The 15,229-nt window shown below is 40.6% G+C and overlaps 1 protein-coding gene across 4 annotated transcripts in view; it reads left to right on the top strand.

The window, feature by feature from the left end:
* The window catches only part of LOC117675990 (vascular endothelial growth factor receptor kdr-like), a 197,098-nt gene that overhangs the window by 118,404 nt on the left and 63,465 nt on the right, over positions 1-15,229 (top strand). For all 4 annotated transcript variants that reach the window (XM_034435095.3, XM_034435094.3, XM_087877452.1 and 1 more), the window contains 2 exons: positions 1,476-1,596; positions 14,335-14,443. In XM_034435095.3, coding sequence (XP_034290986.2) covers positions 1,476-1,596; positions 14,335-14,443 — 230 coding nt within the window. The remainder of the gene's footprint in view (positions 1-1,475; positions 1,597-14,334; positions 14,444-15,229) is intronic.

Here is a 15,229-nt window from a genome sequence, read left to right as displayed (position 1 = left end):
GTAAAATGAGGACCCGGATTGTTGGGGGCAAGATGCTGACTCTGTAAACCACTTAGAGAGGGCTGTACAGCACTGTAAAGTGCTATGCAAGTCTAAGTGCTATTGCTATTGCTACACATTTAGCTTCCCCACCATCCTGAGATAAAGGATTTATCATCTAGTTTGCAAAGCGTCAGGACAGCAAATCTGGAATAAAGTGATAATTGATGGAAGAAACTTCAACGGTCGCATGATCAGGCCATCTCCGTAGCTCCCTAAAGCTATCTAAGGATATGGGCTGGGATTATCTTTCCATCTAAGACCTGGTTTATTTTAATTATGGTTTATTGAAAAACCAACAATGACTGAATCCACTTATCTCACTAAGCCACAAATTGTGGTTTGCATGTTGCTGGGTTCACTCAACATGCTAAGGCCAAATCCCTTGTAGGGCACAATGCAGTCTCTGAATGGCTGTTATTCTTTTGTTATTTTGAGACTTGATGGCAGTTTTGAATGTCTGCAAGTGACTCCCCTGCACCTTCAAAGCAGAGAGATCGTTGCAATTTGCTTCTATGCTCCAAAGCCAAAGGCACATTGGCTCTGTTTTGGGTGTCTGTTGGTTTGCAACTCCCTCCTGACCCAGCTCATAGAGACCCCCTGCCACCCATTTCTTGGCTTTTCCCACGTTTCTTGAAGAAACAAATTCACCAGAACAGCTGATACAGCAAAGACCAAAAAAAAAAAAAAAACCCTGGGCAGAAAACATTGGAGTTTGGCTGAGAGCCCCTTACTGGAATGATGGTCTTGGAAGATGCCCAATGATGTTGTCTATTAGTGAACCCTGGCTTGTATTCCACCGTTAGATCCCTCATGACCATCAAAAGTGCCATTCCTCCTTCTTAAGGCACTTGCAAAGAAAGCTGAAGCAGCTGAATGAATTCTTGCTTTGCTTATCTGATCGTTTCCGCATTTATAAAATTGATATTTGTTTGTATCCCACCTTTATTATTTTTACAAACAATTCAACATGGCAAATATATCCAACACATCTTCCTCCTATTTCCCCATAAGAACAACCCTATGAGGTGGATTGGTCTGAGAGAGGAAGATTGGCCCAAAGTCACTCAACTAGCTTTCGTGCCTAATTAGAACTCACCCTGTCCTGATGATTGGCCCAAAGTCACCTAGTCAGTTTTCAGTTTCCCGCTTTCTAGCCTGGTACCTTAACCACTAACCCAAACTGGCTCTTAACTTGCCCCCCAAATCCTGAGGCTGGAATGAATTAATAGCAAGTCGGTGGGAGGAATCCTTTAGAGCAAGCTCTTCAAGATGTCCCTAACATTGTCGGACTGCTAACACCTTCAGAAGTATGACCTCAAGGCCAAGGATCATGGGAGTCGTAATCCTACAGCTGGGAGATGAGAGGTTGGGGAAGGAATGGTCAGAGCAGATGCAGCCGTTTCAATATTCTTTTTTCTTTTCTTCCCCCCTAGGTGCACCCAACGTGGAGAAAGAATCAAAGTCCAGAAAACTGTCAGGCATGAAACTCCCTATTTAGCCAACAGGATCAAGGACATCAAAAATATGCAGTTTGTTCATGGCAATATGTTAAAGGTAAACTTAAACCACATGGGATGCGCCTAGTTCTCCTTTCTTGAATTTCCCAGGAACAAACTCCTTCCCAGGACCAAATTCTTCTCATGCCTGGAATTTTTCCTCTCTGGGATCAGTGGCTGCTCTCTTCTGGCTTTTTGGGAATGCTGGACTCTGACCATGACATCACTCACTTCCCCCTCCCAGTCCAAAAACTCTCCAAAAATGCATGACTCATTTGCAGCCCTTTTGGCCTCGAGCCTGAGAACATGCACAGAGCACTTTTGCCATGAGCTTTCTCCCAGCAAAGGGGCCTTCAGGCAGCCTCTGAAGGTTTGAAAGCACAGTTCACTCACAGCCTCCAATCTCCCCCACACAGCTTTTTCAGCCATGTTCGGTATGCCATATGTGGCACTGTCCCAGATAATGCAGAGATTGAATGAAATCTTTTTCTCTAACTTGGGAAAATGTCCTTTTTAGGGAAGGAGTGAAGAATGCAAATCTTTTATTTCTTCTTTCCCATTCTCTCTTTTTTTCTTCCTTCCTTCCTTGCTTCCTTCCATCCCACCTTCCTCCCCTCCCTTCCTCCTTCCTTCCTTCCATTCATCCATCCATCCATCTACCTTTTCTTTTCTTTCTTCTTCCCTCCCTTCCTTTCTTCCTTCAGAATAATATTAAGAGTTATCCTGATTAAATAGGAATGATTTTGCATCATTTTCCATTTTCTTCGCCTCTTTTTATTCTTTCTTTCCTTTTTCTTCTTCAGTAAAAGATGAGGGAAGAAAGAAAATATGCATTCCTTCTGTATTAAACAGAACTAAAACCAAACTGCTTAACCCTTAACCCATTTCAGTTAGCTCCTGTCTGATCTGATTCACTAGAAGCTAAGCAGGTCAGGCCTAGATAGTACTCTGGAGGGGAGATATGAACCATCCAATATAGAGATGCTGGGGGGTGGGTGGCATATTCAGTCCATCAATCACCGGAGGCTTTTGCTACATGAGAGAAGTAAAGACGATGAGGGCAAACTAGTTTGGTATTTGCTGCCAAGGAAACAACACAATTGGGTCTATTAAATCACCAGGCCTAGAGATCAACCCAAAAAAGACTTGACGTATATAGGAATTTGGGAGAACAGTAGCATCTCCCCCTGCAGGATACAGATACAAATTTTTAGATATTTATTATCTTTAGGGAAACTTTAAATCAATAGGACAATGCAAAAAAAAAAAAAGGAGATGAATTTATAGAAATGAGGACAGAAGGAATATTTTGGTGGGATTTTAAGAGATTGTTAATAGCCACCAGGAACTAGGCCAGATAAAGTGATTTCCGGGCATTACTGAGCTCAGTACACTTAAGAAAAGGCTCGAGGAAGATTATAACAGAATGAGAGTTGGAAGGAACCTTGGAGGTCTTCTAATTCACTCCTCTGCTTAAACAGAAGACGCTATACTATTTCAGACAAATGGCTGTCCAGTCTCGTCTTAAAAACCTCCGGTGATGGAGCACCCACAACTTCTGAAGGCAAGCTATTCTTGTAGAACATGTAGATTTCAAACAATGTACACTTGAAGTCACATGAAGACCAGTTTTAGTTAGGTTTCATCTGAGAAGCTTGATCTCTTCGTTGGTGGTAGAAACCCCTAGCAAGGCTGTGCTTGCCTTGAAGTAACAATGGAAGTAACAATGGAGTAGCAGGAAGGTTCCTCACAGGCAGAGGAACAATAATTGAGAACCGTTGAAGGTAGAGTTGCCCTTTTCGAAGTCCAAGATGGCCATGCCAAAAGCAAGGGAAAATGAGAAGGCTAAAAGTCACAATCACACAAAAGTCACAAGTTTAACAGAGAGAGGACTATAGGCATATAAAATTTATAAAACTTCCATACCTGCAGTTTGTAATGTGTGACCTGTGACCTTTTCAATTGGCAGCCTCATCATTTCTGAACCTAAGAAAGAAAATACATCTGGTTACCTAAAGTGAAAAGTGAAAACTTTCTTCTCTGACAGTAATGCATATAAAAAAAGTATCGAAGAGAAAGACTAGGGGTGGCATGATAGCAGTCTTAGAATACTTGAAGGACTGTCACAGGGGAAGAGGGCATCAATTTGCCATCAGAAATTGAGGGTGCTCCATCGTTGGAGGTTTTTAAGAAGTGACTGAACAGTCACTTGTCTGAAATGGTATAGGGTCTCCTGCTTGAGCAGGGGGTTGGACTAGAAGACCTCTAAGGTCCCTTCCAGCTCTATTCTGATAGATTGGTTGAATTTATTATGCAAAGCACCTAAGGGCAAGGGAAGAAGGTGGAAGCTTATCAAAGAGAGAGCCAAGATGGAACTAAGGAGAAATTTCCTGACAGTGAGAAGGATTAATCAGTGGAACGACTTGCTTCCAGAAGCTGTAGGTGCCCCATCACCGGAGGTTTCAAAGAAGAGATTGGCCAGCCATTTGTACGTAATGGTATAGGGCCGTGATGGCGAACCTATGGCACACGTGCCACAGGTGGCATGCAGAGCCCTCTCTACGGGCATGCCAGCCATTGCCCCAGCCCAGCTCCACCACGCACGTGTGCGCGCCTCCTGACAGCCAGTGGTCTTCGGGTCTCTGCTGCGCATGCACAGGGGGCGGGGCACATGCACAGGGAGGTGCAGGTTGGTGCAGGAGGCTTTCCAGACCCAAAATGTTTTGGGCTTGGAAAGCCTGCTGCACCAACCTAGAAGCCAAAAAGAGGCACAGGGGGCCAGGCACATGCACGGGGGGGGGGGGCAGGGCACATTTGTGGGGGCACTCGCATTGCATTTTGGTGGTTCAGGCATGCATGCGTGCATTCGCATGCACACACACGCGCTTTGGGCACTCGGCACCAAAAAGTTTAACTATCACTGGAATAGGGCCTCCTGCTTGAGCAGGGAGTTGGACTAAAAAATGTCCAATACATCTTTCCAACTCTTCTTTTCTCTTCTCTTCTCTTCTCTTCTCTTCTCTTCTCTTCTCTTCTCTTCTCTTCTCTTCTCTTCTCTTCTCTTCTTTCTCCTGACACTTTTGCTACACACACGCACACACACAAAATGCAGCAGGGCATTGTACTCTCTAAAATACATTTTAAGGCATCTGGTTGAGTCCCCTTCAGCAGGTTTTTGCCATGATTCTGGTTTTAATACTGCTGTATTCTTTGTAAGATCATATTTACTAAATAATAATCAATTTAATACACTAATTTGATCTTTAGCAATAGACCATAATTTAACAGGTGCGGAGACTGCACCCTTTTAGATTTTCAGATTTAATCCTGGCCTGTTTTTAAATGGTTTTTTTTTATCATTGTACCCATAAACACCTTCAAGGACAGGTGTGTGTGTGCCAGTGTCTGCAAGATGGCTGGCCCAGCATCACAACTGATACCAGATTCCTTGCCATACAAGTATAAAAGAGGAAAAACTTCAATTATACAGCTGTGCCTGTTCACTCCATGAACACTCTTGGTTTTATCTCTCAGTGAAGATGAATACAGCCAAGTTATCATAGGCCTGTATTTCAAGTTTCTTCCCACTAAGTCTCTTTAGGGAAGCCAGTCTTTTAATAAAGCTATAATCAAGTTTGTAGATATCTGGGGAAACCAGACGTTTCTGATGATGTCCTACAACTTTACAAGCAATTTAGTGGTGAGAGAGGCAACCTAAGCATATCATTTACAGTCCTCCTTCCCATCAAAAATAGATCTTTCAGCAAACAGACCAATTCCAGTCATATCCTAGAAAGTACTTTTATTAGTGTTTGGTTAGGCCAGATAAAATAGTAAAATAGTAAAAATGTCAGAGCTCTGACAGCCAGTCTTTAATGGAATGTGGTATAGAGTTAGCTCAGACTCAGACGTTTTCTCATGTGCCTTGCATTCCTTCAACTGCCCCGCCTCTTGTATCGCAGAGCTGCCGGAGAGCAATTCCCAGTGTATCACTTAGGTTAGGGTTAGGGTTAGGGTAGGAATATAGATACTTCAAAAGCAAAAGAAAAAACAAAAACAAAAGCAAAACAAAACAAAACAAAACAAAAGCAAAATAAAATAAAATAAAATAAAATAAAATAAAATAAAATAAAATAAAATAAAATAAAATAAAATAAAATAAAATAAAATAAAATAAAATAAAATAAAATAAAATAAAATAAAATAAAATAAAATAAAATAAAATAAAATAAAATAATAAAAGCAAAACAGTTGCTAAGGAATATGTTGCTGGTTGCCAAAGTTTTCCCCTTAACAGTGACCACTTCCAGGTGGGCAGGGAAAAACACAAGTTTGAGCCGGTGAGGATTGGACTACTGGCAGTCAGCAGAATTAGCCTGCATTCTAACCACTGCACCACCACAGCTTGTGTAGGCCCAATTCAGATGTTATAACTAGGAGTTATCAGATCTGGAAACAAAATCCAGATGGCCTCAGTTGGCCATAAAATGCTAAATCTGCCACTTTAGGAGTTAACTGATTGGATCAGTTGACCTCCTTTTAGAATTCTCACGACATGCTAACCCTTCCACTAATTCAGTTTTAACATGTCATGGGAACATAGCCATACAAAAGGCAGGACACATACCTCTGCCATGTAATGTTGCCAGTAAGCTCATCATCATCATCATCATCATCATCACCGTTACAATTTATATCCATCCAATAATAATCATCTCATTAAAAGAGTTAAAGTTTTAGAACTAACTCAGTTTTAAAAGGTTAAATTCCGAATACTTTGAATCCTTTATTAAAGGCAATATAATTTAGGGAGCTGATTACAAGTTCTACAGTTGTGCACCTAAAGGTGCAAAAGCTGCTTCTCCAGTGGCCAACAAATTCATTCAGGACAAAGAAGGATGAATCTTTAAGTGGGCTCTTCAAATTTCCTGATTTTTGTTCCTAGCTGGGACTCCACTTTGCAGGTAGCAGATTCACCAAAACTGAGAATAAAACAATGCTAAGAGCAGTTCCTTGTAAATGAGGCCCTTTCTGTTATGATGTAGGTTATTCTTCTAAAGGGCCTTCAGGCATGTTGTCTTACCTTTGAGGTTGATACAGACACCCAGAAGAATAGAATAAAAATAACAGAATTGGAAGGGACTTTGGAGGTCTTCTAATTCAACTCATTGCTCAAGCAAGAGACCCTATACCTTTCCAGAAAAATGTCTGTCTAGTCTCTTCTTCAAAACCTCCAGTGATGGAGCACCCACAACTTCTGGTGGTAAACTATTCCACTGATTAATTGTTCTCACTGTCAGGAAATTTCTCCTTAGTTCTAGGTTGGATCTCTCATTGATAAGCTTCCATCTGTTGCTTCTTGTCCTTCTTTGAAGACTAGGTTGACTCCTTTTTTGTGACAGCCCCACAAATATTGGAAGACTGTTAGAATGTCACTCCCTATTCCTTCTCTTCATTAGACTAGACATTCAGCCCTAGTTCTTTTTTACACTAGACTAGACATACCCAGTTCCCACAACCATTCATTGCTTCGGCTTCCAGAAAAGAGTTGGGTCTAAGCAACATCTTTGAGGCACAATTTCCATTGCTTTCTCACCATTCTGTCTGTAGTGATTGACAGTGACTCTCCAAGAAATCTCCCCTGCGTGGCCAGGCCATCTGCCTACTTGAATTTAGCTTGACCCTCCTAATTAAAACCAATAGTCCATGGGAAACTGGCTCATTCCACAGCACAAACACAAGTCCCTAGAAATAACTTTATTTTCAAAAATGTCCCTGGGTCCCTCAAGGTCCTATCAACTTATTTAAAAATAAAATATAGCTGTAGTATAAGACTTTATTTGGAAGCAGGCCTGCTTGCCAGGAAAGGGGAAAAAACAAACATATCTGTATTCGGTCACTTCATTCCAACTCATGGGTGGCTCTGATTAATAAGAAGAAGATGCAGAGAAAGAAAATGGGAATTTGAAAAGGAGGGGAATCTTCTTCCCCCCTCCCCCGTGCTTTACATAATGGGAACCAAAACTGAAATATTTCTTAATATTTTCTTTTCAAAATGATATATACAGTACAAGGGTAAGGACAGTGTTACTTCTTTTACATTTGGAAATAAACCTTTATGGCCCCAAAATGATTTGTGAAAGCTTTTATAGGTGGTCCTCAACTTATGACCACAATAGGGACTGCAAAATGTGTTGTTAAGTGGTGTGGTCATTAAGTGAGGCATCACATGACCGTACCCACTTTTATGACTGTTCAGTACCATGAACAGCGGCAGACAGACTGAGGCGAGACTTATTTCAAAGGCTAACAGGTTTATTGAAGGCTAACAGAGGTAGCTAACAGGTGGCTGCTCAGCTAATGACAACAGCTGAGGAGTTCTCCTCTGACAGGTCTTTTATACTAAGCTGTCAGATGGTCAGCCAATCAGAATGTGTCTTCACTTCTTTGGCGTCCGATAGGGGAACGGACCAGAGGGAAGACTGGGACACAGCAATGACCATAGTTTGCTACAGTCATTAAGCGAGATATCATGTAACCATGTCTTGTGATTTCTTGCTGGCTTCCCCATTGACTTTGCTAGTGCAAAGATTGCAGATGGCAACCATGTGACCCTGGGATAGTGCAACCGTTGTAAATGCGCTAACTGTCCAAATTATATTCCCATGACTGTAGGGATGCCAGGACGGTTGTGAGTATGAGGACTAGCCATACTTTTCAGCACCTTTGGAACTCTGAACCATCGCTAAATGATGGCTGCAAGTTGAGAACTACCTGTACAAAATTCTATTTTCAGCCTGCTTTTGTTTTGTGGCAGTAATTACCAGAAATGTTCAGCAGGACATTTATAATGTTTGCCTAAATGGATAATACTTTCCAATGTTATACATCAAATGTAGTTCTATGATAAAATCAAATCTCTGTGATGGCCCCTCAAGTATTGGAAGACTGCTCTCATGTCACCCCAGTCCTTCTCTTTGCCAGACTAGACATACCCAATTCCTGCAACCTTCTAGGGCTTTTTTGTATTCGAGTGTAGCATCTTTTTCCATGTCATTCTTGTAGCCTGGCATTTGTAAATCCACTTTCAACTTAGTCTCAGTCTTTCCAGGTAGAACATGTCCCTCTTCCTTATCATTTTTAGGCACTTTTATCTCTCCATAGAGGCAGAGGTCTCTGTTGACACTATTAAAATTAACTTCTGAGTACATTGTTCAAAAATATCCTTCAGCATATCTAATGTTAAAATATTTTGTTTCATTTTGTAATTGTAAATCAATATGTGCTCTTCTCCTTTGTTTGTAATCTTTAGTTCCCTCTAGTGTCCAACTTTTCAAATCTTATGGGGTTTTTTTTAAAAAAAATCAAAACAAAAGCGTTTTTCCATGGGAAGGATTCCTTATAATTAATTCCAAAATATGGAGGAAGAAACGGGAGGCCGAAGACGGCTTCAAAAAGTGGAATCAACAACCACATGGAATGAAAAGCCAGCAAATAGAATGTTTCTTTGATAAATCCTCTCTGGACAAGGACTTGAGATTGCCCACAAATGCTCCATACTGCTGCTTTGCTTGCAAGACAACAGTCTCTGGCAGTTTTATTGCTCTGGGAGATGAGAGAGCAGCCATCTTGCTGAAACCACAATTAACACCTTTGAAAGGAAACTCGGTTCACATGCAGTAGTACCTCAATAGTACTCATCCTTAATTGGTTCCAGAAGGCACAATGAGTATCAAAAATGATGAGTACCAAACTAATTTTCCCCATAAGGAATAATATAGTGAGTCACAAGGCAGCCAACACTGACAAGTTCTAGCTTGTTCATTGAGTACCAAACAAATGATGAGTACTGGGACAAAATTCTCATACCGGAATGCACTTCATACCAAATTTGATGAGTTTCAAAGCAGTTGAGTATTGAGGTACCACTAAACTTCCTTTTCTAGTCACTTTTGGAAATTTGCTTGTTAACTGCTTTTCAGTTATTAGAAAACTTTAAATCAAAAAGTCTGATTTTTTTAAAAAAGCCTTCCTTAGCTAAAGAAAGTTTCAATTAGAAATTAAAAACATCTTTTTGGAATAAACAGCAAAAGGATAATTAAAACTTTGATTTTAGAAAGTTACAAATGAACTAAGTGTCCAGATAAATTTGAAATAAGCCATTAAAACATTTCATGGCCTTAGGAAATCCATAATCAGATAGCTGTTTTGCCTTTATTTATCTCTAAATAGTTGTAGTTAGTTTGAACTATCAAAGAGGCAAGGAAATAATAATCTAAGCCAGAATTAAATAACACTGGCCCACTCACTCATTTCAATAATAAATTATTCTCTTTTTAATCATAAGGTCACCCTGGGAGTAAACAGAGGCATGGCTGTTTCTTTTTTATACTGCATGCTTTCAAACTCCTTATCTATACAGATTTAAGAGCTGTGAAGTAATTGATCTCCTGGGAATTTTTGCACTGTGACATGACTTAAATTTTTATTTATGTACTGACTAGGGTTGTGCAGCTCTTTGAATTGGAGCTTCAAAATAGTTCTTTGCACGTGGGCGTGCAAGTGGAGGACAGTTCAAAGCATCCATGTCTTTCTCTATATAACCCCAGAAAAGGACACAACTGCTGTCAGATGTTATAGGGAGGTGCTGTGTTCATAGTCCCTCATTCACAAGAGCATTTTGGATGAATGGTTCCTAAGTCCTACACCATTGCAGTGTTTACATCATACAGGATGATGTTCTTGTCCATTTAGTCACGTCCAACTCTTGGCAATTCTATGGGCCAGGTCTCTCCATATCCTCCAATCTTGCACTGCTTTTTTGGGTTTTTCTGGCTAGTGTCAGCTTTGATGGTGTCCAGCCACCGTCTTCTTTGACCGCCTGGCTTGCTTTTACTGCGAACTCTTCCAAACATAATTGCTTCCTCCAGGAATTCCCCTGCAAGACATGGCCAAATTATGTGAGATGCAGTTTCATAATTTTGCCTTCTAGTGACATGTCCAACATTATGTGTACATGATACACATCCTAGTCCATCAGGGACTCCTGAGAAGTTTGTAATAAACAAACTGGGTGGTTTATAATACCTACATAGATACACAGATAAATAAAGATAATTCCTTTGATGAAGACAACCCTTGGAAGTAAGTCTGATTGAACACAAGGAGCCTGAATGGAAAACTAGCATATGAGAACATATGATAGTCAATCTGCTCTTGTGGTTGAAAGCCAAGGAGCACAGCTGAACGTGCCAGAACCCATGAGAAGTTAAGGGCTAAAAATCTCATGCCCATGCACCTTCTGGGCATCGTGGCATCAACTGTACCTCCAAGAACAGGAAAACAAGTCAAAATATGCTCTCCCAAGCTAAAACAAAAGTTGACCATCACCATTACTAAAATGTTTAGAGTGTTGGACCAGGACCAACTCCAACTCTCTTCTCAAGTGTGAAATTAAAAGGAGATCTAGAAGAAGTCACCTCCTTTCCCTCTAATCTTCATAGGATCACTGTGAAGGTAAAATCAAGGAAAGGGAGAGTCTTAGATACAGTCCAAGGAAAAACAGTTTGTGCTGAAATAACCTGGGCAAATAGCCAAAGTTTGTGGCTGTTTTCAAAAACCTGACCCCCAACAATAATCCTCCTCCTCCTCCTCTTGCTCCTCCTCCTTCTTGCTTCTTGATCAAACTTTAAACTGCCAGAATGAAGGCAGCTTCTTGGCTTTGTCATTGGCCAAAAATAGATAATTATCGGTGCTGATTTCTGGTAGCCAACATACCAGAAGATGGCCCAGGCTCTGTCTCTATTCACATGGTGTGTTGTTATCTGCCAAGATCCTCCACTTGAGCATATTGGTTTTACATTTAGGCACTCCGACTCTCAACCTTTCAGGATCCACCAGGTAGCATGAGGGAAGTCAGATCCTTCAGGCGTATCCTCCTTAAATGTTATTCTTTGTTCGGTGGTCTCCTTCCTCCATCTTTTAATTTGATTTTGTTCTTGTGTATCCTCAAGAAAGTTTGCTCTTGCCATATAGCTGTTCCTCGATCTGAGTTGGTGGGCTTGGGGTATATTTCCTTTCAGAGGAGGTCAAGAGTCATTCTCTTGCTTAGTTCTCTGGGCATCTGCTGCTACTTCAACAATCTTGCTGAATGACAAAAACCCGCCACAACGTTTTCTACAAGGTGGAGACAGATACAAGTCAGATTGTCCTTTTCACAGTGAGAACCACTGGAATTTGCCATCCCAGATTGAAAACACTTCCACAAATAATGGCCTTATGCCAGAATCAATCATTACAATGTGAACTCATCTTCATTTTACATTTTTCATCAGAACCCTAACAAGGAAAAAAGAAAGCCTTTTTCCCTAATTAAAGTGTAATTGCTTTCGTGTTTGGATGACAATAAGAGCCAGAAAAAGCCAGCTCTTCTCTTCCAGGAACTCCAGAAGTAGGAGCATGGGGAACAGAAAATTTCCCAAGGCAATCCGTATGAACTATTTCTGATTTTTCTTTTTTTTAAGGAAGAATGGTTGCCAGCTGCTCAAGGTAGAATGCTTTGATCTAGAAGTTAACCTCATTTGGCTTTAGTATTAACATCACTCCAAAAATAACAGGAGAGTTAAAAATTGAAAGCCAAATGGAAGTTAAGACTTCTAGATGAGTGTGATAAAATTTTTAGAGGATCTAATATTTCAGCCCATCGATATGAGTCAGGTCAGTATTTTGCCTTGGGTTAATTCATTTTACAAGATAAACCTAGCAGAAAAGCACTGCCAGGACCACAGCTCAAAGCTCCTGAGAGAAGTTTAGGAAGCTAAAACAGAATCATTGCTAATCCTCATACATACATACACATATATATGCAAACCTGTTTATATATGTTCGATCCTAATATTGTCATCAATAATTAGGAAAGCTGAATTCATGAACAAAAATAATATTTCAGCATCTATAATTTCCTCTAGTCACCCACATCTTTTTTTCACCCTATTTCGAAGTAAACACAAGAACTGATCCAGATCAGGATGGCCAGGGAGTCCTTAAGGGATCCGTGGTCCAGCATTCTTGGCAGGTGGCATTGCTTAGAAAGGCTCCCACTTCCCTTATTGGAAGTTTACATTGAATTATACCTTGTTCACAAACTGGAATTACAACATGCAGGTAAAGAGTACATTTATCAGTCTAATTTAATCACGTCAAAAATAAGACCACATTGATTTCTGGGTAAGAAGGTGCTGCGTTGCACCATCCTAGTTACAAAATTGGTTTGTCCCTAATTAAGTCTGTCCATGCCTACACCCCCAATTATAGGACTTTGGGTTGTGCAAATTCCTCCACATGTCCGACATGAATATCAACTTGTCTTACAAGGAAATCTACTCTTTTATCCTTCTGAGTTTTTTTTTTCCTTTTTTTAATAGCTTGAACAAATTCTCCCAAGAGGTCATGCTTGGGCAGACTTTAGAAATCGATCTTACACAGGTAGTCCTTGACTTCACAAGTGAGCCCAAAATTTCTGTTATTAAGTGAAACAGTTAAGGGAATTTTGCCCCACTTTATGACTTTTCTTGCCACAGTTGTTAAGTGAATCATTGCAGTCGTTAAGTTAGTAACATGGTTGTTAAGAGAACCCGGCTCCCCAGTTGACTCTGCCTGTCAGAAGGTCACAAAAGGGGATCACATGACTCCGGGATACTCAACAGTAATAAATATGAGTCAGTTACCAAGTGTCTGAATTTTGATCACATGACCAAGGAGATGCTGCAATGGTCATGTGAAAAACAGTCATTAGTCCATTTTCTCAGTGCTGTTGTAACTTTGAAGAGTCACTAAATGAACTGTTGTAAGTCAAGGACTACCTGTATTACCAGTTCTTAGGAAATTGAGCCACCTTTATAATAACCACTCTCATTTTGTGAGACTAATTTCCTCCAAGAAAGTTACAAGTTTTTTTTAAATCAATCACTAAGGTTTATACAATAACAATATCAAGCTGGCCTGGCCTAAATCTTCCCCCTTTTTAAATGTGGAAATTTTAAATTTTTAAATTTTAAATTCGTCTTATTTATAGGGGTATGGGTAAGGCGTTTTAAATTGGGGAGCCATTTTGGATTTAATTCTGTTTTAAACGTATTTTAATTGTTTATATTGTATGTTTTTTAATTTTGGCTGTTCACCGCCCCGAGTCCTTCCGGAGAGGGGGCGGTATAAAAATCTAATAAATAAATAAATAAATAAATAGCACTTAGAGTTATATACCACTTCACAGTAGTTTACAGCTCTCTCTAAGAAGATAACAGAGTGAGCATATTGCCCCCAACAATCTGGGTCCTCATTTTACTGACCTTGGAAGGACAGAAGGCTGAATCAGTCAGAACTGAACTCTTGGCAGTGGGCAGAGTCAGCGTGCAGTACTGCATTCCAACCACTGCACCACCATGGCTTATATAAACCAGGGGTCTCCAACCTTGACAACTTTAAGACTTGTGGACTTCAACTCCCAGAATTCCTCAGCCAGCTAAGCTTAAAGTTGCCAAGGTTGGAGACCCCTGATATAAGCCATTTGATGCCCTCTTTGTACCATTAACTGTTTCAAGTCCATTGTGTACTTTTCATTCATGAATAATCTGCAGCGTTTGAAATATTTTTTACAATCGGTCTTGACTGCAAGCAAAGGGAAGTGCCAACTCTGTTTTGTTCTACATCACCAAGCAATGTCCCTGCAGCTTTTTGTGGATATAGGGAAATGTTTCATCAGAAAGTAACCTCTTTTTTTCTCTTTTTCCTTTGGAAGGTTTTAAGCACTTTGACCATGACGTCAAGCAACATCTCCGGAATCTATTACTGTGTGGCTTCCAACAAGTTGGACACCGAAGAGAGAAGCATCAGGTTCTACATCACAGGTAAAGAATGTGCATCACCCCCAAAAGTCAAGAAATATCTGGTGTAAGCTTAGAAGATGCAACCTGCAATGATTTTCAGGTCAAAAAAGGCAAGATGGCGGCTATAATCATGCAACCAAAACTCCTTTACAGATAAACAAACTGATAGATAGAATTTTTTTTCTTTTAATGACACTGTAATCCCTTGCATTGGGATGCAATCAGAGCGACCAAACAGAGCTTGAATGTTTATTATCTAGACACCCTGACGCCTATTTGGAGTTCACAGCAAACAATTATTCATTGTGTCCAATGAGAGAAATACCTGCCACTGCCTAGGATCGAACTCACAGCCTCCTGATTGTGAAGCGAGAGCTCCATCTCTAGGCAACTGTGCCATCAAGATAGATAGATAAATTATATAAAAAGGCTCTCCTCTCCTTTTCCTCTCTCCCCTCCTCTCCTTCTCCTTCTTCTCCTCTCCTTTCCTCTTCCGCTCCTCCTTCTCTCCTTCTTCTCCTCTCCTTTCCTCTTCCGCTCTCTCTCCTTCTCTCCATCCCGCACACCAATCAGCACTCCATATTTTACAACTGCTTCTGCATTTCTGATGCATAGGAGCATGTCTTTCTAATCATCTAATGCTGCTCTCAGTCCTCCCCTTCTGTAGAGATGGGGGACACTCTTTGCTCAGGGTCTCCCATTCTGGTTTGGGGGCTCTTGAAAGCCAGCCTTTGACACCCTTGACTGGAAGTCACACAATGCTAAATCACCTCCTTAATTGTCACAATTTTGTGGAAGTGCCCACAA

The sequence above is a fragment of the Pantherophis guttatus genome, chromosome 12 (assembly GCF_059756535.1).
Source record: "Pantherophis guttatus breed Tessera chromosome 12, ASM5975653v1, whole genome shotgun sequence".
Taxonomy (NCBI): Eukaryota; Metazoa; Chordata; class Lepidosauria; order Squamata; family Colubridae; genus Pantherophis; species Pantherophis guttatus.
Note: the sequence above shows the minus strand (reverse complement) of the source record. Positions and strands in the feature narration are given on the sequence as shown.